The sequence below is a fragment of the Chelonoidis abingdonii genome, chromosome 1 (assembly GCF_003597395.2).
Source record: "Chelonoidis abingdonii isolate Lonesome George chromosome 1, CheloAbing_2.0, whole genome shotgun sequence".
NCBI classification, from domain to species: domain Eukaryota; kingdom Metazoa; phylum Chordata; order Testudines; family Testudinidae; genus Chelonoidis; species Chelonoidis abingdonii.
Window position 1 is genome coordinate 170,893,225 of NC_133769.1, and position 27,177 is coordinate 170,920,401.

The 27,177-nt window shown below is 39.6% G+C and overlaps 1 protein-coding gene across 2 annotated transcripts in view; it reads right to left on the reverse strand.

The window, feature by feature from the left end:
• Window positions 1-2,027: 2,027 nt before the first annotated feature.
• The window catches only part of IFT57 (intraflagellar transport 57), a 32,744-nt gene continuing 7,594 nt past the window's right edge, over window positions 2,028-27,177 (reverse strand). The window contains exons 2-11 of one of the 2 annotated variants that reach the window (XM_032780259.2): window positions 26,403-26,565; window positions 19,854-19,972; window positions 16,225-16,315; window positions 13,405-13,473; window positions 12,711-12,833; window positions 9,582-9,653; window positions 8,820-8,951; window positions 6,224-6,286; window positions 3,727-3,793; window positions 2,028-2,416 (exon numbers count right to left, since the gene is read on the reverse strand). In XM_032780259.2, the coding sequence (XP_032636150.1) occupies window positions 2,238-2,416; window positions 3,727-3,793; window positions 6,224-6,286; window positions 8,820-8,951; window positions 9,582-9,653; window positions 12,711-12,833; window positions 13,405-13,473; window positions 16,225-16,315; window positions 19,854-19,972; window positions 26,403-26,565 (1,078 nt within the window). In that variant the 3' untranslated portion in view covers window positions 2,028-2,237. The remainder of the gene's footprint in view (window positions 2,417-3,726; window positions 3,794-6,223; window positions 6,287-8,819; window positions 8,952-9,581; window positions 9,654-12,710; window positions 12,834-13,404; window positions 13,474-16,224; window positions 16,316-19,853; window positions 19,973-26,402; window positions 26,566-27,177) is intronic. The other variant, XM_032780260.2, reaches the window with a different exon arrangement.

Here is a 27,177-nt window from a genome sequence, read left to right on the forward strand (position 1 = left end):
CAAAGTCACTTTTATGCTATCCTAATAATTGTGAAGGACACTGAATCATGAACACACTCATTAGCTGTATTTAATGCCACTTTTTGTTGGCATTATACCAGGGATGTACTTGGTGCATACTCAGTACACAATTAACTTTATATTATAGCGTACTTAAGAAGGGGTAGTTATTTACTCCAGGGCAAAGCTTCTTTCCTCACCTCTGCCATCAATACCACCAAGAGAAGGGGCATCGCTGCTGCAAGGTTTACTCCTGCTCCTTGCATTTCTTTCTCTTTCTGCTCCACACACCCTAATTGGACATCACACATTTCTGCCTATTAAGGAGCTTGATTCCAATCTCAGTTACAATGACATATATCAGGAATAGGTACAGAGGTAAATAGAGTTAGTCTGCATTTATGATGGTGTAACAGAGAGCAGTGTCCAGCCCCATATGTATTCAGGGAAAGCAGTGGTAAATTAGGGTGATCACATTTAAAAACAAAACACCATAAAACCAAATGTTGTGTTTAATTCAGATGTAGCTGCTAAACAGTGCTTTAAGCGTTCTGAAATTTCAAAGGGGATGTGCATAGGCCTTTATGTTTTTTGAAAGAGCATCCATAAAAAGGATAAAGCATCTCAGAACAAGGTATACACAAACCACAGAGAAGTACTCATGGAACAATCATAGTAAAAAGGAAGAGAAGGGGTCATGCATCCACACACTCATTTAGGGCTCACTGTGGCTTTGCCACTAGCCCAAAGTAATAGCAGTATATAGCTGGGCTGCTCCAGGATCAGGCTATGACTATCTCAGTCTGGTTCTTGGTTCCCCATTGCTCCAGGGAAGGCGTAATCTGTACTAGTCCTATACCCAACAAACATTACTTCCGCCTCTGCGCCAGCGAGGCTGTGTTAGGCCTGCAGGCGTGCATGTTGGGGGAAGTGGGGTGGAGCCAAGGCTCTACCACAATCCACCCCTCTGTATGGGGGAAGTAGCAACAACCCTGCATAAGGTGCTCCTCTCCCCCCACAAGCCAAAAGCTACTACTGGCTATACTCTACTGTGTGGGTGTGTAGCCAGTGTAATATTATGTCTTTAAAGAAATAAACTAGGGGAACTACTTATTTCAGGAACGAGTGCATTAGGAATATACATCTGATCAAGACATCAAAGTCACAGGTTAAACTACTAGAAATGTAGAGAAAAATAACCTTTCCAAGGACATATGGCATAATACTCAACCCATAACATTCTAGGAAGGCACGTCAAATTTAGAATTCCCCCAAATTGTGGCTGACTACACACAGATTCAGTCTCTCAGAAATATCAGCAATATGTTTCTTGAATTAAACAAATGTAAGCACTTTTCACCCACAGATCTCAACCTCAATTGTAAGGAGTTTTAACTATTGTTGTCACAATCTTATAGATAAATTTTACTGATGCATAGAGAAGTTACATGAACAATGCAATGTCTCACACAGCAAATCAATGGCAGAGCTGGGAATAGAAGCAAGGTCTTCTGCATTTTTCAGATGCACTTGCCAGTAGAAGATGCTGACATGCTTATCAAAGTGAGGGACATGTAGGTCCTGATGGAGTCATGACACTAACAGCTGCCTTGCAAAGTACTGAGATTTTGACTTAAAACAGCCCTGCTAATCTCATCAAAACCTCCTCAGAAGAGTCTGTCAATCACCTCCAATTGTGCCAAACAGGACAGTTATTTTGTTCTATATATAAAATTCAAATAGGAGCTGGGAGGGGACCAAACAACTTACTTTCACTTGCAGCCAGAATCAGATTTGACCCAGGTCTCTAGAAAGGGTAGCGCTGTATTATTCCAATGTCAGCAATTAAATACTAATGTTAATCATATGTAAATGAGAATAAATAGCAGACATTTTAAATTCCTTTCAAGCCTTCAACAAGTAATTTTCTTTCACCACAGAATATGTAATCAAGGCTTGAAGATTATAGGCTGTGTCAATAGACTTTTATACTACTTAACATACGACTGTGCAGTAGAAGAGACAAGTTAGTTAATGAGAATTTATTAATGTATTTATAAAAAACTTGCAATAAGTTTGAAAGCTTTTAAGTCACAAAATTCAGCCTGGTTCCATTTATAGACCCTAAAGTGCTATGTACACATCTGCAGCACTCTAAAATGCATGACAAGCATATTGTAAAAAAAACAAGTTATAAAATTTTTTTTGTCTGAAATACAAGTACATTCCAAGCAACTTTAATAGGCACCTATTGTAGTTTCAGGAATCATAGTTGCATGCATATCTCTAGTCATATTTGATTTCTCCTTCAGCTTCGACTGGAGTAATGTGTGTTCCACTACACCAATCCTTATGTCCATCTGAACTGTTTCCTGCTTCAGTTTGGTTAAGGCCTGCTTAATTTTTACTAAAGGAGCTGTTTAAAAAGAAGGACAAATAGTATATGTGTTAGTCTCCTGTACGTGAAAAGCATTACTTTTCCAATAATTCACTCCCTTTGCTAACTGGAGATTGAACAAAAGGAGACACGATTCTACTGAGACATCATTTTTAGCACACAAGACATATTAAAAATAGAAATAAGTGGTGATAATTTTGCTGCCTTCTTGACATGTTGGATCTGATAATGTGCATAAAAATGAGAATAGGTTTTCCAATTTCATATTTTTTGTACAGCAATAATGCTCACCCCTCTCCCTGAGGTGGCGTTCGGTGGAGCAGGGAGCAATGAAGACACTGTCAGGAGCTGGCAGTGGAAGATCTCAGGTAAGGCAGTGTTTCACATACCCCAGTCCTCTTCCTCCCGCCACCTGGCACTTCTGCAAAGCAGACACTGCTTCTTCACCCCTCCACACCACTCTTTGTGAACCAAGGCATGTGGGGACAGGTTGTGGGGCAGCACAAGCTGCAGGTTCCAGGCTCTGGAGCTTGTTCTACCCATCACCACTGTCACTGGGCAGGAAGGGTGGTATGAGGCCAGGTGATTAACCCTGTGTGGTGAGGGGAGGGTGTATACAGTTTGCTTCCAGGGTGAGATAGCTACTGCAGGTGGTTTATCACAGTTAGGCATCAGTAATTAAATAATGTTGCAGTCCCTGTGTTTAACTCTATTAGGGTGTCTGTCTGATACTCTCCATGTCTGCGTCACAATTCCTTTTACATTTGAAATAGAGCAGGTTTATCAGCCAAAAGAGACTTTAAGACAGCAAAACATTTAGGCTTATATGACTTTTAGAATTAATTTAAAATAGAAACAGTACAACCATCACAAGTACTAGAATGAATTTTTCTACCAGCTATAGGCTCAATCCTGTGAACACTTGCCACCAAACATAATGCTTACTGCCATGAGCAAACTAATGGCAGTAAGTGTTTGCAGCATCAGGCCCTACATCACCAGCAGTGGGGGTTAGTTATGTAGTTATTCAAATTAGAGAGCCCATGAATTTTCTGAGATTTTCATGGTAAAATTCTCAAAAAAACAAAATTTTGGAACCCAATGGGATTTAGACTCCTAAATGCCTAAATCACTTTTGAAAGACTCCTAAATCACTTACACTCCTTTGAAAATTTTACCCCTGATGTTTTCACGTATTTAGTAACTCATTCCTGCTTTTGTTTTGCTTATTTTTCATGTACCAGATTATTTTTCTGTAACCTAGGCCTGAATGTGCACTTGTTTCTCAGGGAATGGGAGTTTTTTTCCTGAGGAAGGCATGTACATACCTCCATCGGTCATACTGCTTCCCTTCTCTTCCATTTCCTGCTTTACTTTTTCTAACACTTCAGTAATCTGAAATTGAAGAAACTGATATTAAGTGTGCATTATTTTTGAATGTCAATTAAAATTCTGAATAACTACATTAGTTTTACAAAAATGACTAATCTGTGCTCAGCACTGTAAATAGAGTAACAATATTTCTCAACCCCAAATTACTAATCCCAAACTGGATTTTTAATGGGAAAAAAAGAACAACAATACAAGTCATCTACATGAGTAACATTTTGGCAGTGGCCTGGGGTTACTGTTGTGAAGGGTCTCTCATCATACAGTAATAATAAAAGTGATGCATTTCGGTAACAGATGGAAGACAAGAACCACGATTCTCTTAGAGAATGGTTGATGGAATAGCACTTCTGTCTACATTACAACAGATTAAGGATCAGGTTTTCTGAGCTAGAAAGTGGTTTGCTAGGTGATCGTGGTTAGTACAAAAACCAGGCTGGTTAAGGAATCCAGAGGGATGGTACCAGAATAAAAAGATAGACAATGAAAGTTCCTGGGATGTGTACATAAAAGTTCATTGGGATGTCTGTGTATAGGAGTAAGAAAAACTTCAGCACTGATATTGCATATTGAAAGGTCTGCATGTACTGTAGTATTGTGTCTGTAGCATGGATTGTGAAAAGGTAGCAATCTCATTCGCTAATAAAGCACTTTGACCATGATATGAAAATGAATGGGTTGGAACCACTAAGCCACATTTACCTCCCTATTTCAATATGTTCAGAGAGAGGAAAACATTTTCACTACACACCCAGGGTGTAATGGTATGTCCCAACGGGACATGTTCTGATCACAGCTATACCAATGAAAATCTGTACAGCACCAAATAGATCTGGCTTTACTTCAGATATGCATTAGTATAGCTGAGATTAGAATCATGTCCCATATTCACACACTCAGTCATGTATTATTCTTTATTAGTTACACACTAATTACCAAAGCACAAAAACATTATAAAGACTTCAAGTTCATGTGGTGTTCTGTTTTTAGAATTACTTCTGCTTTTAGGATGGAGCAGTATTAAACACAAAGTTAAATATAATTGTACAAGTAATTATTATTTTAAAAACAGGCATAACTCTGCAGAGGTACTACACTCAGAAGACAGATCAGTACTATGAGAGAGAGAAGGTGGGTGAGGTAATATTTTTTATTGGACCAACTTGTGTTAGTGAAAGAAACACGCTTTCAAGCTCCACAGAGCTTTTAGCTCAAAAGCTTGTCTCTTTCACCAAGAGAAGCTGGACCAATAGAAGGTATTACCTCATTCATCTTGTGTCTCTAACATTTAAAAAAAAAAATCTTAATAAATGTTGTGATGATAGTTTCTAGTGTATTCTAGTAGTGTGATGAGATGGGGCTATAACAGAAATTTAGTCTTCTAGTGGATAAGGTTTTTTGTAACCTTAACCTAAATAGTAAAGGTTTCAGAGTAGCACCTGTGTTAGTCTGTATCTGCAAAAAGAACAGAGAACATGTTCTCTGTATGTATACATATATATATATATATATATATATATATATATATATATATATACACACACACATACACACACACACCTTCTTACTATATGTTCCATTCTATGCAGCTGATGAAGAGGGCTGCAGCCCATGACAGCTTATGCTCAAATAAATTTGTTAGTCTCTAAGGTGCCACAACTACTCCTGTACTTTTTCTAAATAGTAAAGTTAGTAAGGGAATGAAGTTTCCATAAAATTCTTTGATTTGGAGCACTGAAACAAAAGATTGACATTTGCAATCAAAACAAATTGATATTTTGAAACAAAACGTTTTGATTTTCCACATCAACATTTTGAAACGAAACACTTGGTTTCAAAATATTGCTTCAGATAAACCAAAAAATGTCACTGAAATTGACATTTTCCATCAGAAAAATTCAACAAAACCAGGTCTTCAACAAAAAACTTTGTATTAGAAAATTTTTTGACCATTGTACCACATGTTAATTTTTTAAATAAATATAAATAATAAAATTTCTGATTTTCTCATCTTCAAAGCGCTTTACAAACATTAAATCCTCAATAGCCCTAATGAGGCAGGTAAAATCTATATTTTATTTTACACATTTATATATTATTCTCCTTGGAGATAAGGAAAACTACAGGGGAAATGTTAAGTAGCTTACCCACCTCACAGATAGAATCAGCAGCAGAGCTGGGATTAGAATTTCAGAATCTCTCTCTCAATTCTTGGCTCACAATTCTAGACTACTTTCATGAAAATGAACAAATTTCTAAACATTGATATCAAAAAGTACTTCATAAGAAAAAAATTTATTTCATAAAATGGTAAACCCCAATGTCAAATGACTGTGCACAAAGGACTTTTTTAGAAGTTAGAAGACAATGCATGAAAGATTGGAACTCTTTTCAGAATTAAGACCATAACGCAAATTGTGTGAGAATATATTCTACCTCAGAAAGAGTTCTAGTCCTTTCCGTTACTCCTCCACTTCCCTGTTGGTATTTCTCTTTGGCCTGGAAGAGAGAACACTTTCTGTATTATTGACAAAACAGAAACATATATACAGTAACTCCTCACTTAACGCTGTAATTATGTTCCTGAAAAATGAGACTTTAAGCAAAACAATGTTAAGCAAATCCAATTTCCCCACAAGAATTAATGTAAATGGGAGAGGGGGTTAGGTTCCAGGGAAATTTTTTTCACCAGACAGAAGACTATCTATCTATATATTACACACACAAATACACACACACTGTATGTTTTAAAGAAACAATTTAATACTAGTCCACCACAATGATGATTGTGAAGCTTGGTTGAGGTGGTGGAGTCAGAGGGTGGAAGAATGTGCGGTATTTCCCAGAGAATGCCTTACTGCTAAATGATGAAGTAGCAATTGGCTGAGTCCTCAATGGTTAACTCATTGTTGTTAATATAGCCTCACACTCCACAAGGCAGTATGAATGGAGGGAGGTGAGACCACATGGCAGACAGAGACACACACCGTGTGTGTGTGTGTGTGTGTGTGTGTGTGTGTGTGTGTGTGTGTGTGTGTGTGTGTGTGTGTGAGAGAGAGAGAGAGAGAGAGAGAGAGAGAGAGATGTGCATTGCTCCTCTAAGTACGCTGACCCCACTCTAAGTACACTGCCTTGTTAAGTAGATCAGCCAGCTGAGACAGCAGCTGCTGCCAGAAAGCTCCCTCCATCCTGAGCCCTGTCATGTGTCCCCCCTGCTCTATGGAAGATGGGATAAGCAGGTGGCAGGAGCCTCCCTACCCCACCCTTGCACAGCAAGTGGAAGGCTCCCGGGAACAGCTCCAAGGCAGAGGGCAGGAGCCGCACATGCCAGTGGTGGGAGGGACAGCTGAACTGCAGGCAACTGATAGCCTGCTGGGTGGCTGGCACACAGGGAACTTAGGGGAATGGGGAGCTGATGGGGGGGTTCCTGGTCCACCACCAGCTAGCTGCAATGGGCTGCTCTTCCTGCAAGCAGTGGACAAAGCAGGCGGCTGCCAAACGACATTAGAAGGGAGCATTGCGCAACTTTAAACATGCATGTTCTCTAATTGATCAGCAACATAACAATGAAACAATGTTAACCGGGACAACTTTAAGTAAGGATTTACTGTATTGCTTAGAGAATTTATTACAATACTTGCTCTTTTAGATCCCAATTCTAGAAATCCTCATTCATGCATGCAGTGCCAATGAAATCAATGGAGTGTGAGAAACAGTTTGCAAGATCTGGCCCATATGTCTATCATTCAAGAATCTCAAAGCACCTTAACAAAATGGCAATTAAAGATCACAATGCTCATGCAAGGGAAGTAAGTTTACAGAACCACAGAGAGTGCAAGTGCCTTGCCCTAGACCACAGGGAGTTTGTCAGAACTGAGATGGAACTCAGCAGTCCTGAACCCAGACCCTCTTTTGGGAAAGAGGAAATGTAACGTGTCACCACTCTGGGTTTAACTGCACCTCTGCCACATCCATGTGCTGGATTCGGCCCCACAGATAAGTTCATACAAAAGACCTGGAGGGAGGCAGGGATGAGGAGGAGCTTCCTCATAACTTTAAGCCCTGTGGTTCAGGTACTCACCTGGAATGTGGGAGACCCTCAGTTTGAGTCCCATCTCTGCCTGAGAGGGTGAAGGGGTTTTAACAGGTCTGACATCCTCTACCCTAGGTGAGTGGCCTAACTATTGCATTATGGGATGTGTGGCTGCCTCTCCTGTTGAAACTGTTGCTCTGGGTACAAATAATTAAAGAATTATTTGGGCTAGAGAAAGAGAGAGAGAGTACACATGACAGTAACAGCATAAGCATAAGAGTGACTCTGTAGCCTGGTGATGAGAGTACTGACCTGGGATGTGGGAGAGCCAGGGTCCAGTCCCCCTGCTCCAGTTACTCTAATCATCGATTGAAAGATTGAGAGCCCCCCACACCAAATTAGCCCAGAGCTCAGGGGTCAGGGCACTCACCTAAAAGCTAGCAGATCCCTGTTTAAATCCCTTCTCCCCACCCCTCAGATGGCGGGAGGGGAACTTGAATAGGGGGTCTCCCACATCCTAGGTGAGTACCCTAACCACTAAGCTAAAATTTATAAGGGAAGTTCTAGTCCTCCCCTGGCTTCTTGATAAAATGGCACAGGTGCCTAACTCCAGAAGAAGGAGAATCATTAGGCACTTCTCTGTAACTTGGATTTGGGTGCCTTTACCACACATCGGCATCTACCATTAGTCAACTCAGGCAGCTTTCTGTCTAGTATATTAGCTTTTATGAGTCACACTCTAAGATGCCCTCTTTTCCCCCCAGTCATTGTATAGGAACTCGGGCTTTGTTATCACAGCAATTTTCTAAGTGCCTAAAAGACAGATGTGATGCTCAGAGTCACCACGTCCAATTCCTTTTGTGTGTCCAGGCCTTTATCTTCTACCTACAGTCAAAGGGAGAAAGCAGATGTGGACTCTGCAGGCTGCACTGGATCCTTGGGCTATACTGTAGACAACTCAGCCCTACAAAAAGCAACAGCAATGGGTCAGTGCATTACCTCACTCAGCTGAGCTTGTGCCATACGATATTCCTGAACCAAATGCTCCAACTGATTGTTGAGGTACTTTTCCCGACTGTTGACCTTTTCGAGGGTCCTACTGATTTCATTATGAAGTTTGTCAAGGTAACCCTAGAACATGATATTTTGTGGGTAAGATTATACTTTATATATAATGTATGAACACTGTTAAAATGCCTTTAATTCAGAAAGGATATTGAATCACAGGAGTCTGAGATGGAAAAGAATTACTAGGACACTTGGCCTATGGCCAGTGCAGGACTACACCTATGATAATGTTTTCTAGTGTTTAATTTCAGATTCAAATTTCTCAAGAAATAGTGCTTCTACCATTTCCCCTAAGATTATTCCAGTCTAATAAGTCTCACTGTCAGAAAGTTATTCTGATTACAGTATTTAGCTAAATTTTCCTTTTTAAAATTCCCTCTGGATTATTAAGTACCACCCTCCACAGGATAGTCTTTAATAACTCCTCTCCATTTTCAGGATGTACACTCTTCGAAATACTTGTAGTCCGCTGTGTCCCCCATTACTTATCCTTGGACAAATCATACAACTTTACTTTTTCCAATAATTTGTCCTTTGTCAATCCCACCAGCCCTCAGTCATATTTGTTGCATTGCTCCATAGTGCTGTAAAACAATCCCAAGAAAACTGAATCAAACAATATATATCTAATCAAATAAGTCAGTTAAAAAATGCTGAGAGAACAGTAGAGTACTCTGCATGTACAAGACATACCCTAGTCTCTTTTAAAGCAGATTCGATTCCATCTTTGTGCTGATGCATTTGATCTACATGGATTCTCCAATCCTAAAATACGTCAAAGATAATAAAATGTCTAAATTATAAATTCAGATAACAGCATAAGCATGAAAGAGCTCAAGAGGCTTGTATTGAATTCAACGCTATTGTCCTACCTGCCCATATCCATTGAATACTGTTGCTGTGTTAAGTTACACAGCTGCCATGTTCCATCCCTTCAGGCAACTGCTTTATGGTGAAGTAATTTATCAGACTCCTAAATGTCACACTGTGACATTCATGTCCAAAACCAAATACTGAACATGTCTGAGGCTATACTCTCTGGAGTGTATCTGATCTTCATTAAAGTACTTCTGCTAGAAAACACAGAGATGGAGCCTTCCAGGCACAAATATTGAGACTATTGATTACAACTCCACTAGCTCTGCTAGGGCTCAGGCAGAGAAAGAGAGCATAGCTAAAATGTCAAAAGACCTGCCAATGTTTAAGTTGTCAGATCTTCCCTTTCCATTTCACCTCCAGACTCATCAGGAGAAGAGAGAGGAAGGAAATGAAAATGCAAGACTACCTGACCCCTTCTCTGTGAGGGCAGGGAAAAGAAAGGAGGGGGGAAAAAAAAGGTACCGCCAGCTGCTAATTGACAGCAAATGTACATAAACTACATATAGATTTGACAAAAATACCTAATAAAATATTACTCCATTTTCTAAAATCCACACACCAGACCATGGCCCAATCCTGCAAAACACTAAGCATGAGTAGCCGCACTGACTTCAATGAGAATACACATGTGCTTCAGTGTTTTGCTGGATTGGTGCCTATATGACATGAGACAGAAGCACAGATCACAGCTCCAGCAGTTGTTAAATCTCTGAGGCTTATTGCCTATAATCTTGCTCATGTCCAACACAATCTATGAAAGGCTGCAAAAAGAAAAGATGAAATTTACACTGGCAGGTAGTAGAGGCTTAAAGTTTGGCAGTAGGTCACACGTGTCCTTTTTTTGGTCTGGTGAAAATTGGTTGTGATGTTAAATTTACAGGATTGGGTTTAAAAAAAAAAAAAAAAAAAAAAGTACTTCAGATTTGCATACAGTAACTCCTCACTTAAGGTTGTATTTAAGTTCCTGAAAAATGTGACTTTATGCACGATGATGTTAAATGAATCCAATTTCCCCATAAGAATTAATGTAAAAGAGGGGTGGGTGGGGGAGGGTTATGTTCCAGGGACATTTTTTTCACCAGACAAAAGACATTATATACATATACAGTATAAGTTTTAAACAACTGTTTTATATTGTATACAGCAATGAATGATTGTGAAGCTTGGTTGAGGTGGTAGAGTAAAAGGGTGGAATATTTCCCAGGGAATGCCTTGCTGCTAAATCATGAACTGGCACTCAGCTGAGCCCTCAAGGGTTAATATCCTGTTGTTAATGTAGCCTCACCCTCTACAAGGCAGCACGGACTGAGGCAGGCGGGAGGAAACACAACAGATGTAGGGCAGTAGCTGCAAACACTTCCCTGCAAAAACTGAACATGATGAGGCCACGCTATCCAGCTGGAGCACACCGCTCTCTCCTCCTAACAGCATACGCATAGCTGCACAGGTGTCGACTTTCCAAAGTGCTGGGGCTGCATGCATGAAAGAGAGAGAGAGAGAAGTGCATTGCCCCTTTAAGGACGCTGACCCCAGTTCAAGTACATTGCCCTTTTAAGCAGATTAGCCAGTTCATACAGGAAGCAACAGCTTTCAGCAAGTTCCCTCCCTTCTGTCCCTGAGCTCTGTCCCCCTCCTCTGCTTTGTGAAGAGGGAGTGGTGGGGGGGAAGGGGCAGGAGCAGGGGGACATCCTGAGATCAGAACCTTTCTTCCCTCCTCCCCTAGCAAGCAGGAAGCTCCCGGGAGAAAAAGCTCCAAGGCAGAGGGCAGGGGCAGGAGCAGGACGGCAGTGAGGGGAGGGCCACCTGAACTGCTGTCAGGCAGCTGCCAAGCCATATACCTTACAGGGAATTTAGGGGAGCTGATGGGGGAGGGGCTGCTGGCCCCCTCTGGTTCTAATCCCAAGGAGGGGCTGCTCTTCCAGAGAATCCTGCAAACAGTGGACAAAGCAGACAACTGCCAAGACGTTATAAGGAAGCATTGTGCAACTTTAAACGAGCTTGTTCCCTAATAGATCAGCAACGTAACAATGTTAACTGAGATGACGTTAAGTGAGGAGTTACTGTACTATTTATTTCATAACACACTCTGTTAATAATCTACCAATCTTCCATTGGTTCTGAGCGTGTATGCATAATTAAGAACCTGCAGAGAGTATGAAGTGTAATGATCTTCTTTATACTGAGTGGGAGAGGCCAGAGTGGAAAGAAACCTGCCTCCAGTTAGGGAAGCTCTCAGAGCACTAAAGCATAGAGACTAGGACAATGAATCCTCTTCCTCTTGTGTTTAACATGGGAGATAGGGCTCTGGGTTGGGAACCAGCAGATCATGCATTGTAGTCTAGATTCTTGCACTGATTGGCTTTAACAAAATTCTATGCTTCACAGCTCACATTTAGCAAAGCTTCATTCCTCTACAGTAAGAGACACATACCATGCTCCCCTTGGCTGTTTAATAAATGGGCTGAGGACCAGATGGAGGTGGCTCAAACTTAGAAAAGTTTGTAGCTGTGCTAGAACTAGAATCTACGCCTCTCATGTGGCTGACACAAAAAGTACCATCCAACAGTAACCCATGTGTTTGCTGTATTTCTGTAACTGTCCCAATAAAAAAAACTTTTATTTGAAGCCAAATTAAAGGTTCGACCTGAAAAGTGTTTTCCATGTTTTAAAAAGTTTCCACTGGAATTCAATTACACATTAGCAAATGACTGAAATGCTCTGATATTAGTACAGTAGAAATTACTGTAAAATATTAGAAAAACGTTAAAATAAATAATTCTCTCTCAGATCTCTTTCAGGGGACAGCAAGTTACAGGTAGTTTTGGAACATCTCACTGGAAATTATTCAGTGTTATTTAAAGACTGGGATATATAAAAATGGCAGATATTCACCGTAAACTGCTTATTCCATTTATACCAGAGCATACACATGTTCCTACACACCTTATTGTCAGTTCTGATTGTAACTTTCAGTTGTGGCAGAACACGTTCTACTTCCAGGTTCCACTCTGCTGCATCTGTTGTGGACTCTAAAATTTCTTCTTGTTTTGTAGATTCATTCATATCCTAAACAAACATTTCAAGGTTTCTAAATTTCAAAAGAAAACAATTGCTAGGTGATCAAGTTACAATGGCTTAAGACATTCAGAACAAGGAGAAATATTCATGCTTAGGAAAATTTACAACCATTTGATTTATATTATTTCATGATTTATTGCTGTTTCTTTGTACCTTTAAGTATTAGGATTTAAAGTATCTTATCTGATTTTATTACAATTAAAATGAATGAATAAAGCATTACCAGTAAGATAACAGACATGAAACTATTTTGGATCCAATTAAAAAAAGATATGTACATAGAAACAAGGTGCTCTTTAAGTTCTTGGAAGTTGATTCTTCAAGATTCGTATAACTCTGAGAGATTCTGAAGTTTAGAAATTTGATGTATTTAAGTCTTTTAAAATAAGCTGGTCCTCTATAGTTAGTATGTTTTTGATATTTAGACTATATTAATATTGACAAAAATCAAGTGATAGCCTTTATTCATAACAAATTGTAACACCAATGTAAGTAAGTTATGGTTTAAGCTGTAAAGATCTGCCATATTTTATCAGGGTGCTAATAGGTAATAACTTACTGATCTATAGGTTTGTGCCTTTAGAACATTCAGATCAATAAAGTTCTCTTCATTGTCTGTCTCTTCTTCCTTAAAAGAAAAGTTGCAGCACATTTCATTAGTAAATACTGTTTTATTTTCCTTCAAAAATCTCAGCTTTTCCTGAACTAAAGCAGAACAAATAATATTTTTCAAGTTTTTGTAAAACAACACGTAGTTTTGGAAAGTACAGCTGTGTTTATTGAAATTCATGAGGACATGCAGCATCTTTGGGTAGCATGTTTCTTTTATAGAAGTTAGATTTAAGATGGGATTTTAAAGGGAAAATAAGGGAGCTAGGTGTCCAGTTCCCAAGACTCTTGAAAAACCACAGCCTTAATTCATTTGTCAAATGGAAGTTACATTCCAGACAGCACAAGTGACATAGTATATTACATTAAACACACACAAGGCAGATCTACTCCAAGGATCAGATTAGTATTGGTGTAAATGACTAAATCTACACTTCACACCAGTGCAAAATTTGGCCCTTGGGCACAATTCAGTTACCTTTAAGCTCTGCCAGGCAGGAATGTTTTTTTGACATGTATTTGTACAGCATGTAACACTGTGAGGGTCTGGTCTGTGACTGAGCACTACCATAACACAAATAATAATAGTTGTGAGAACCAAAGGCTAAATTGGGGCTTTAGGATCTATCAGCTAATATTCCCGAAGGAGTCTTCACTCTTGTTACTTATTAAAAGAAATATGATTCAGTACCAGTTTTATAAATTTTATTAAAACTATTACACATGAAATTAAGAAAGTATATCACTAAAACAAAGCTATTGACACTACTACTAAACTAAATCAAAAAAGTTAAAGTATATTGGATTGGAATTAAATCATTACATTAATACAATAAATATTCCTTATAATTCCAAAAAGGAATCTAAGGAGGTAGTTTTCCATTGGTTAAAAACCCCAACTAAAGAGTTTTACCATTGGCAATAAAATCAAAATGTAGAGCTGACTGAATATTTTATAACAGAAACCAAATTATTTATTAAAGTCTTCTAAACCACAACCTCAAAGTCAAATATAAGATTCCTCCTGTGTGGTTTTCCTCTCCCCAACACAGATCACACAGCCTCAACAAAATACTCTAGTGAGTGGAAGTTTGACAATTCTTGACAGTTACAGTTTACAGCTGACAGCTTAAGTTTCTTAGGTTTCTCAGATGCAGAACACACTTTTACTGAATACCTACGAGGCTAAGTTTAGGATTGTTTAAAATCTGAGAAACTTACTTTCTTGTGCCTTCCCTGTGTAGATTTTCTGGCTACTCATACACACATGCACCTATATAACCACACTTTCCCAGCTAACAAAAACAAAAGAAAAAAGGAAAAATGTGATACGTAAGATAACGGGGGTTTGCAAACTCTTCAACTCTTGCAGTTCTCTAGACTCTTCTGCCATAGGAGCTGGGACTGCAGTCAAAGAGCCAGATGATGTTACTAACACAGTTCTCACTAGTTGGACCTTGTCGGGAGCAGGGAGACTGGTCAAAAACTTTACATAGCACATTAGTCAATGTCTTGACTTCCTTTCCCTAGATTGCCTGGCCTTAGGTCTCAGGAACACAAGTCTTCCCTCAGGTGTCTTCCCCTCCCAACAGGGGAGGCTTCTTTACTTTTACCCTTAATTCTTTTGGCTTGTAAATTGTGCTTACTCAGCCCGGCCACATCTCCCTCCAATGCCTTTCAACAAATCAGGTGCCAGGCTAACTCATGTTTGAGTTAGGTCATGTTTAGTTAGCATTATATTCAGGAAAAGTACTGCTTAAACCAGGAATTAAAACAAATATTCAATGTTTGCATGCCACAGAGGCTGCATATCCATGACACCCAGAAAATCAAAACACACAGAATGGAGGCCACTTTTGAAGATGCTGACATGACCTCATCCAGATGAAAAGATCCTGTGATGATGTCATACCACCGGTTTATGGAAAATTAGACTCAAGTCCTATAAAAATATCTGAGTGAAAAAGACCTTTAGCAACCAAACAGCCACTCAACATCCATCCATCAGCAGAATTAAATACGTCTTAAGTCCAGGTATCACAATCTTTTGCTAACAATGCAGCCTACAATAATCTTTATATTTAGGAGTTAGGCGATAGGAATTTTACAGATTAACGGAAAAAAACACCAAAGTAAATGAGCACAGAACCCATTTACAACAGAAATAAACCTCTGAATAATTAAAGTCTGTGGAAAGACTTCCTTTGGAACTGGATTGGACTCAGGTTGGAAATGCTTCGTTCAGGAACTATATCTTGCTCTGCAATTTCCATTTAGGTTTCTAGACTATGTGTGTAAATAAGGGTTGTAGGGTTGGGCCCTGTATTTGTGAAATGTTGTGTGACTTTTTAGCAATAAGCCAGATCCTGAAGTCCTTGCTCAAACAAAAACTCCAATTAACATCAATAAGAGTTTGCCTCAGCAGAAACAAAGCATCTCTGGATTCAGTCCCATAGGGAAATAAGGTATTTATTTCTATTCTACTATAAATGTCTATGATGCTTTACAATACCTGTACATGCAGATAAAGACAGATGCTCTGCCCTGTAAAGTTTACAGTCTAGAGTACTATGCTCTAAATTAAATTAAATAAAAAAAAAAAAAGAGAACAAGGGGAAGTAAAGAGGAGCTGACAACACAGGAAAGTCTAGGGGAAAAAAAAAGGAATGAGGGCATGGACAACAACAAAATGATAAAATAAAGAACACTAGAACAAAAATAAAATGCTCACTGTTGATAAGTATAACTGGAAAAAATCATATGGACCTACCTCAATTTCTTCCTCCAGTTTATTAAGTGTCAATTCCGCATCATCTTCTGTTATTGCTTCTTCTTCTAGCTCCTCTGTTGGGTATGCTGGTCTGAAACAACATACACATTCATGGAATGTTACAGCTTTCAAGCCACACAATAAATGTACTTCTCAAGAACAACAACTATAAGCAAACAAAATTCTTAGGAGAGTTACGGATGCTGACTATGCCCAGCTATAATGAAGCACAGTTATGAGGAATTTACATAGACACAACATATTAGAGACTTGACCTGAAAACATTTGACTAGTCTAGGCTTAGGCCTGGTCTACACTATGGGATTAGGTCGAATTTAGCTGCATTAGGTCAATTTAAAAATGAATGCGTCCACACACCCAACCCTGTTCTGTCGACCTAAAGGGCTCTTAAAAATTGACTTCTGTACTCCTCCTGGTGAGGGGAGTAGCGCTAAAATTGACTTTGCTGGGTCGAATTTGGGGTAGTGCGGATGCAACTCGACAGAATTGGCCTCTGGGAGCTATCCCAGAGTGTTCCATTATGACTGCTCTGGATGGCACTTTGAACTCCAATGCACTTGTCAGGTACACAGGAAAAGCCCCAGGAACTTTTGAATTTCATTTTCTGTTTGGTCAGTGTAGCGAACTCAGAAGCACAGGTGACCGTGCAGTCCCCTCAGAATCATAGAGCACAGAATGTTTCTACCCTCCCCCTATCATCTCCATCCCTGAGGTTATCGCAGATTAGAAGGCGAAAAAACGCACTCATGATGACATGATTTCCAAGCTCATGCAGTCATCCCGCACTGATTGCCTCCATGCATTAAGCTGTGCCCTTTCAGTGGCAGAGGCCAGGAAGAATTAAGTGAGCACGAAGAGCGGAGGCAGGACGCAATGCTAGGGCTTATGGGAGAGCAAATGGACATGATGAAGCATCTGTTGGAGCTGCAGGAAAGCCAACAAGAGCACAGACCCCCACTGTATAACCACCTGCCCTCCTTCCCAAGTTCCACAGCCTCCTCACCCAGATGCCCAAGAACGTGTTGGGAAGTCTCCGGGCACCCAGCCACTCCACTCCAGAGGATGGCCCAAGCAACAGAAGGCTGTCATTCAAACAGTTTGATTTTTAGTGTGGCTACAATAAGCAATGTGGCCTTGTCCCTCACTCCTCTCATACCCTACCTGGGCTACCTTTCCCGTTATCTGTTTTTTTTTGTTTGTTTGTTTTTAAGAAAGAATTCATGGTTTCAAAACAAGTTACTCTATTTTGAAGGGGGCGGAGGGTGGCTGGCTTACAGGGAATTAAAATCAATGAAGGGGGTGGGTTTGCATCAAGGAGAAACACACACAACTATCACACCGAAGCCTGGCCAGTCATGAAACTGGTTTTCAAAGCCTCTCTGATGTGCAGCGCGCCTTGCTGTGCTCTTCTAATCATCCTGGCGTCTTGCTGCTCAAAATTAGATGCCAGGCAATTTGCCTCAACCTCCCACCCCGCCACACACGTCTCCCCCTTACTCTCACAGATATTATGGAGCACATTGCAAGCAGCAATAACAATGGGAATGTTGGTTGTGCTGAGGTCTGACCAACAGCGTCAGTGAGCTTTTAAAAACCCAAGCTAGTCGCTGGGGAGCAGGAGAGCAGAGCTGCAGGGGAAGTGATGGAGCCATACACCATGCCCTGGAGGTTGCTAGGAGCTGGGCAGGGAAGACTTCCCAGAACACCTGGCTAAGCTACATGTCCGACAAGGATGGCGAGCAGTCCTACTGCACCGTCTGCTGCCAGCAACACCCAGGAGGACCAGTGTGGATCCCCCAAGCTTGTTGCTGGGGAGCAGGAGAGCACAATTGCAGTGGAAGCGGTGGATGACGACAGTTAGCAGTCCTGTTGCACCGTCTGCTGTGAAGGCAAGGAGCTGCTGCTGTGTAGCAATGCCAGCTCCTGCAGGTGCTTCTGTGTTGAATGCTTGGAGGTCCGGGTAGGGCAGCCAAGGCAAAAGAGCAAGACCCTTGGAGCTGCTATATGTGTCAACCACAGAAGTGTTATGGGGTGTTACAGCGCCGACTAGACTGGAATGTACGGTTGCAAGACTTCTTCACCAGTGACAAAGGACAGAAATATGATATATCTAAAATCTAAAAAGGCCCACTCATTTCCCAGAGTCACTACCCTTGATAACAGAACGTCAATGATTGCATTGGCTACTTGGATCACAGTAGCCCCCACAGGAGATTTGCCCACAACAGCAGCGGTGACAGTGAATTGAGCGGGTTCCATGCTTGCCGTGGTATCGCGTCTGCATGGGTAACTCAGGAAAAAAGGCACAATACGATTGTTTCCCGTTGCTTTCACGGAGGGTGGGGCGACTGACAACATGTACCCAAAACCACTCGCAACAATGTTTTAGCCCCTTCAGGTATTGGGAGCTTAACCCAGAATTCCAAAGGGTGGTGGAGATGTGGGAACTGTGGGATAGCTACCCACAGTGAACTGCTCCGTAAGTCGATGCTAGCCACGGTAGTGAGGACGCACTCCAACGATTTAATGCGCTTAGTGTGGAGATATGCAATCGACTGTATAAATTCGATTTCTAAAAATCAACTTCTATAAAATTGACCTAATTTCATAGTGTAGACATACCCTTAGAACTCAGTGCATGGATTCATTATTGTGCCAAACAGTAGAATTTCTCTGTTGTGAAGACACCTAGGGATTAGGTTCAGATTCATTTTCACTTGCTACTTAACCTTAGAAGATTCAAGCATGAGTCACTACAGATTCATTTTTGTCTTATTGACAACATTTAAGTGATATGTAATAGTAAACAGTATACTTTAGCCATCAAATTAATTTCCTCTGTACCATTTCAGGGCCAAACTAAGAAGTTTTTTTTTTTTTTAAACAAAATTTCACTTCTTAGAAATTCCTCTCCACTCACCTTTCTCCCAAATTTTCCTTCTGATCACAATATGTATTAAGCTTATTGTTTAATTGCATCTAGACTCTACAGTTCGACTTACCATTGAAAAAGCCAGAAATTAGATATTGAGACTTTATAACAAGGCATCAATCAATAGGTCAATACCCAAGTGTTTGATAGCAAAAGATAATACACCTCTACCCTGATATAACATGATATAATGCAGTATAGCAGTGCTGGGGGGGAAGGGGTGGCTGCACACTCCAGTGGATCAAAGCAAGTTCGATATAACGCGGTTTCACCTATAACACGGTAAGATTTTTTGGCTCCCGTGGACAGTGTTATATCGGCGTAGAGGTGTACTATATAGGAAGATAAACAAGAACTATTAAACTAACCCAGCTAATCTAATCTAGTTAAATGAAAGAGGCGGGGCGGGGGAACAAACAACCCACTGCACAACTGTCCAAATTCAGCTCTGGTGTAACTCCACCAAATTGAGTGGTAGTGAACTAGGAATTAAATTTGTCCTACTGTTACAAGCTTGACTGAACTAATCTTTTGAACCTAGTATAACTATAAATAAAGATTTAACACTTATTTGTTCTGGCTTCATTCATATACACGAGATCTGTCATCCTGTACGATTAGCATTTGTTCATTTGAAAACAAGTTACACAGAGGAATTCTTATAAGTACACTATACCTTTTCCAGCTAAAGTCAGTATGTTTCAAGGCTTCTTCAGCTAAACAATCAAGAACATAACATGCTTGCTCTCCATAACCTGCCTTTAACTTTGAAGGAGGAAAATCCACGGACCTCCCCTAAAACAAAGAGATACATGATCACTGGCCAGCAATTAATAATGCTTTCCTTCAGACAGATAACCAGATTTTCTACACTAATACCAAAGTGTTCACAGCATATGGTGCTTCTACAAATTTCTACCCACTTTTATTTAATTATTTACTTGGGAAGTTTTAACAGGTTTACAAATCCTTGCCATGTAAATATTGGAGAAAAACAGCAATAACTATAAATATACTTTTGTTTAGAGAAACATTATTCTGTAATATAAACATCAGATCTTTCTATTTAACAGGGTATTACCACATTACAGAGTGAGCATATTTACACTACTCCACACACTTTCTAGTGATTTTATTAAATTATGTGAAATCACTAATTTAACAAATGAGGCATGTCTATTGAAAAAATTGGCCAGGTGTGCTGGTTTTGTTTTTGACAGATGAACACACTGAGTATTGAACAAATCTAAATATCTATGTATCCTTGGTTTTGATGGGTACATAATTTGTGCATTAATTTTTCCATATTTCTTGAACAATTCCTCTAGAGTTGGACGCACTATTTTTATTTTTCCAATGAGAGACTATCAACAGCCGAGCAGCCACTAGCAGATGAGAAATTAATTCATTCCCTTTTGTGTGACCATTTCCACCAGAAAGCCACAGGAAGGTTAAGTATCCAACAAGCTGTAATATTTGATTATGAATCACATCCCAATACTCTCTAATGACTGGACATAAAATCACTTTCACCACAATTTCTCCAAGATAGATAAAAAGATTGAATGGGGATACATTTTTAACCTGACTGGCATGAGGTACCATTGAAACAGTATTTTAAGAAATTTTTTTTTATCATGCTACAGAGTGAAAGTGAGAGCCCTCTTTTCCAGCTCAGATCTGATTCGTCTGGGGTAATTTGTCTGTCCAGGTCCTTTCCCCATCATATAATATATATGTTTTTGTTATAAAAATAACTAATTTTACATCAGTCTTTGCAGACAACTCTTCTGTTTCCTAATTGGCCTGACTCCATCACTTCTATTCAAGTTAGCTTTCTGTATAGGACAGCTTTTCTGGAAAGTTGGGACATATAATGCCACACTTGAAAGTAGTGATACCATGGGAGAGTAGGTTGGTTAAAGTTAGTTTTGATCTCTAAATAAATTAGAAAAGTTTCTTTGCTGAATAGCTGGCCAACCATATGTAGTCGATGACTCCCCCATTCTTTAAAACCCTCTGGTTCAAGATCTGGATATTTGCAAAGGGTGTCATTGGTGAGGGAAAAAAATTATTTTTAGTTCTATCCAAAACCCATAGAATAGCCACTGCTATTTCTGAATGGAGAGAGATTATTTATTATTGTCATCATCATCTGTGGTAGTCTAGCAATATTTATACTTCTTCAATTTTCTTGTTCCATAAAGATCCTATGTCTGGCTGAGTTTGAGCATCCCCAACCCACTACTGCTTTGAGATGGCTGGCTTGACATCAGAGAGTATTTGGAACAGCTAGGCCACTCTGTTCAATGAATTTGTGCAAAGTATCTGCACTCACTCTTGGTCTTTTCTTATTCCATATAAATACTAACATTCTTTATATTTCTGTAATCTTGAAACAAGAAAGAAATCTTTGGCAAAATATTCATTTTGATTGAGTTTATTTTTTCCAAACAAGAAACTACATACTTCCCTCAGCACTGCAGATCTTTTTTATTTGCAGAAATAATGGTTTGATATTTAAATCATAGTGCACTAGGTTGTTTGACATTTGAATTCCCAGGTATTTTATAGAATTTGTTGCCCATTTGTACCCAAATATTTTCTGGAAGAACTTCAGATTCTGGTAAATAAATAGATAGCTAGCATTTCAGATGTGACAATGTTCTTTCAGTCTAGACACTTTCCCAAAGTCATGGATTTCTTTAAATAGTACTTTTAGGGAAATGTTTGGGTTAGGTAAAAATAATTTCATATCATCAGCTAAAGCTATTTTCTGATGTGTTCCTTCAAATTCTATTCCTGTGATAGGAACAATAATCTATCTCCTGTCTAAACAGCTCTTTGGCTAGTGCAAAAAGTAAAGAACACAATGGACATCCCTGCCTAGGCCCTCTGTGTAATTCAAACAGGGGAAATTTAGTCCTGTTAACTCACACAGCTCCTTTTGGGCTTGTGTAAAGAACATTCATCCATTTAAGGAACTGGGGGTCATCTTCCATACAGGACAGGGCTTAGAATAGAGTGTAACTTTCCGTTTCAAAAGCTCGCTCTCTCTCTGTCAAGTGATAAAAAAAACAAATGGGGGATCTTGTTTTGATCAGGAATTATGGATTATTCCAAGAACTCATGAATAGCATCTGACATTTGTTTATCCTTAAGGAGTCCAGTTTGATCTGGGTTTATATAAACTGAGAGCATGGACTGCAATCAACTAGCTAGTAGTTTTGCTAAAATATTTATGCCATGATTTAGCAGCGATACATGGATCAGTAAGAGCTGCATAAGGTAAGGTTGTTTCCAATTTTAGGGAAAACGATAGGAACTTTCACAACTTATGAAAGAAACTAACAGAATGGCACAGAAGGTACCCCCTCCCCACACACATGCATCCTTGAGGGAAAAAAATCTGCAGCCATATGGGGAGGGAGAAATCAATAGCTAATGAGAAGTGGGAGTTCAGGGAGTATCTTTGAGAGGGCAACAATGGTTTTGGAGAATTAAGAGCAGCAAGACAGCTGAATGGGCAAGGAGGCATGTAGGGGTAAATGAAAAAGAGGCAAGGAACAAACGGAGTAGAAAATAGGGCATGACAGGAAAAGCAGCAGGTTCTCACCAGCATACAGTTTGCTCATGTTCTTGTTTATAATTTTTCTGTTTATTACTGTCCTAAAGAAGGAACAGTTGCGTATGTTACTATTTTGTTCATGGAAGAAAATCTTTACCATTCCAAGGAGATGCTCCATCATTAGACCTTTCCATAGGATGGCACTTTAAACATTTTAAAATAGATTATTAATTATATAGTTTCTCTTTTTACAATAGGTTTTGAATAGCTATTGGTTGTGGAACATTCTTTGGTTGCAACCCTCCTCTAGTGCTGTCCATGGAATAGCTATCCTCGTCAGTTCTTTCTTTTAATTCAATTTTAATTCTTTTAATTTCTTTGTTGGAAAAACATTTCCAATAGTTCCTGTCAACAGAGCAGTTTGTGTCTGACTTTTATTCTTTAATAGAAAAAGAAAGAAGTCCAAAGTACAAGCCTAATTCTGAATCACTAACATCAATGGGAATTTTACCATTGATTTCAACAGGAGTAGGAACATTAACATTTGTACAAGGATTTAAGAGAGAAATCTTCAGTGTGTACATATAGCAGTGTATTTCCCATGCATCTTTTGTGGCAATGAAAAAAGTAAGTCTGATTTAACCCATTTTACAGAATGTTAAACTCTATTTTCATGGAACACTGGTTCCTCTTCTGCTGAGGTGGAGGCCATCTAAACTGTAGCCTTCTGTCCCCTTAGAAAATTAGCCAATCTCCTGAGGGACAAACTTGTCTAGTGTAGTCAGGAGGGGAAGTTTAAAAAGAAGGAAGATATAAACACTCACTTAGCACAAAAAGAGAGGCTGAGAACAAAATTTTTCAAGGAACCAAAGAACATGAAGAGAAAAAAATTCCTGAATTGCCTATACACCAGTTCTAGGAGCATAGGTAACAAATAAGAGCAATTGGAATCACTCATTTAATTATCATAAATTTAATCTAGATGGTATTACTGAAACCTGGAGCAATGATTCACATGATTGCAATGTTAAAAACAATGGTTATTGTGATGCTGGCAGCTTGTGCCATGGCCCCAGGCCTCATTGAACAATTATAGATGCATAGCTGGAAACCAGTCTTGCTTTCTTGTGTGTTGGCATCACTAAAATAGATATTAGATGTTAAATTGCTAAGGATGTGTTTAGTATTTAGACTTTATGAAATGCTGGTAGGATGCATATATCACTTATAATCTCTATGGCCCATGGTATAAAGTTATCTCGAGTATTTGTACTGTAAACCTCTATAATTGTGTAACTCACCAAACAGGAAAAGGAGCACTGATTAAGGTAAAGTGCTCATCCATGGCCCACTGAAGGCACATGATGTATCACATAGCATCAAAGGACAGACACTTTGTTGATTGCATTTCATACTCCCTCCAGGAGGGAGAGACCTACACATGAACTCATCCCAACAGTTTGGATAAAAATCCCTGACAAGGAGAAACTGAATCTCTCTTTGCTGTTTGAGTTCTCAAAGGGGTTGAGCTAAGAAACAAAAAGCAGAGACCCCCCCAGGGTCAACCTGGGTTAGCCCTAAAAAACATTAAGTGGACAGATTATTGCATCTCTGTCACCTTTTGGAACCACAGACTGTGACTCATTTGTGCTTATATGTTGCCTGCTTTAAGCTGTAAATAACTCTCTCTTTCCTACTTAATAAATCTTTAATTTATTTACTATAGAATTGGCTACCAGTGTTGTCCTTGGTGTGAGATCTAAGACACAAATTGAACTGAGGTAAGGGATAGGTCTCTTGGGACTGGGAGCAACCTGAATATTTTGTGAGTTTTGGTTTAAGTGACCATTTATCAATAAGACCAGTTTGCCTGGATGGCAAGATAGACTACATTGCTCAAGGGGCTGTCTGTGACTGCATGGTAAGATGGTTACAGTGATCCAGGAGTTCACATTTGTTACTGGGTTGGTGAAACCTAATTACAGAGCATACCATCAGTTTGCTGTGTCTGTCCTGCTTTGACAGTCTTCTCTGAGGACGGCACTCACGGCTGTGAACCACTCCAGGCAGCATGACAGTTACAATCCATTTAGGAAGGATTGATTGGGCAAAAGGTAAGGGGGAGTGGCATTGTAGGTTAAAAAAAAAAAAAAAAGGTATTACCTGTTTCCAAATCACTGATAATTTGGAAGAAAATGATACTGAATGCAGATAAAGCATGATATGAGGTATTAGTTGGTGTCTGCTACAGAACATCAAATCACACAAGGGAACAGAATGACCACCTTCTTACGCAGCTAACTATAATGTCTTGGGGGGAAAAGCTATGCGATCATGGGAACTTCAATTTGAGTGACATTCGCTGTGCCGGTAATAGAGCATCCTTGGAATTTCTAATTCAAAAAGTGTTGCATCCAACATGCAACCAAAGACAAATACTGGTAGCCAATTCTACAGTAAATTCATTAAGGATTTATTAAGTAGGAAAGAGAGTTATTTACAGGTTAAAGCAGGCAACACAAGCATAAATGAGTAGTAGACCTTGTCTTGACAGATAAAGAGGAACTGCTCATAAAACTAAAAATTAGTGGTAACTTAGGTACAAACTAACTTGATGCGTCTTTTCGATGAGATTACAAGTTTGATGGATAAATGTCATAGCGCTGATAATATACTTAGGCTGATGTCCGCTCTGCTTCTTTGGTGACAACGACCTTAATTTCTGTGTGTTTACAGTGAGGGATTGGAAACTGCAGGGAAATGTTTCTGGGGAACAGAGAAACTGGGGTTCACTGATTGTTACCTGCAAGGCAAGGTTCGGACTGGCAGAGTCTCGCTGAGTTTGCTGGCAAAGCAGATAGACTGGAGTGTCAAAAGGGAGCTGAGACACAGGTTAGCAACAGCACAGCTCTCAGTTGTTGTGGCAGAGGGGTAACACAGGATATGTTTACACTGCAATAAAACACTTCCTGCCAGTCTACGTCAGCTGACTCTGGCTTGAGGGGCTTGGGCTGTGGGACTATAAAACTGCATTGTAGACATTCGGGCTCCAGCTTAAACCCACAGTTGCTTACAGTTATGGGAATCCTGAGGAGAGCAACACACGTATAACAAGATCCAGTGTCTGGACGCTAAAGCTAGACAAATTCAGACTAGAAAAAAAAGGAATAAATTTTTAACACAGAGAGCAATTATCTATTGGAACAATTTACCAGGAGTTGTGGAGGATTCTCCATCACTGGCAATTTTTAAGCCAAGATTGGAGGTTTTTCTAAAAGTTATGCTCTAGGAATTATTTTGGGGAAGTTCTATGACCTGTGTTATACAGACAATCAGACTCACTAGATGATCATAACAGTCTCTTCTGGCCTTGGAATCTATGAACTACTCAGAGTTTTGTGGGTGATGATAGCAGCCAAGGTTAAGAGCAAGCTTGCTGTAGAATGAAGCCATTTTTGCAGTTCACTACAGGGAATTAGTGGCCCCAGACTTTATAAGCTTCATGTTAAGTTTCATGGTATGAAACTTACAAATAAGAGTCTGTCAAGTCTTCGGAACTGTGAGCACAGAGATTGAAGAAGCAGCTACTACCATTTCTGAAGTTTATAAGCACATCTAACACACCTTTGAAAACACAAAAATATGTTCAACACTTACAAATGATCGCAACTCTGAGAGTATGTTTGATATTGTTGCGTTGGGGTCATCATATTCTTGCGGCTGTTCAAAGGGATGTCCTGCTTTAGTAATCAGCCAAGCAGCAAGAGTGCAAAACATGTAGAACTGCTCGCCGGGATTAGTGGGCAATGCAAAGTAGTGCCTATTTGAAAAGGGAAAAAAGTTAAATATGGGATTCTCTGAACCTGAGATGCCTAAGTTATAGGGCAACACAGCATGGGAAAGCAGTTTCCTTAACAAGTCAGTTTGTGATAAGCTATTCACTTTTAGTAGCTTCCACGATAAATAAGGTCACAAAAGGAGACCACCCAAGCCACTGGTATCTCTCATGTATGTGACACACATAGAAAGACTAATTTCTGTAAGACTACAGATTTTACATGCAGTTCACGTTTCCTGCCTTGACTGACTGAGCAACCAACAAGTGTGTCTATATGATGTAATAATGTGTAAGTTGTTTTTGGAGCCCCCTGTGGAACTAAACAGACCTCGGTCCTCCCTCTCCAGCTTGCTCAAGTAATTTCAGTTGGGCTCACACAATTTCAATTACTCTGAATTGAGCTAGCCTCTTACTTTTTATAAAACCCCAAATAACTAACTATTCTATATCACACTCAGACCCTTAAAATACAGTGGGCTCAATTCTCTTCCCACTGACTTCTGTGAATTCAGAATCTGGCCCTATTATTCCAAAGACATCACCATCAAGTGATCACCTTGCAAGGGTCTATGCAAAATGTTCCTGCCAGCAAAT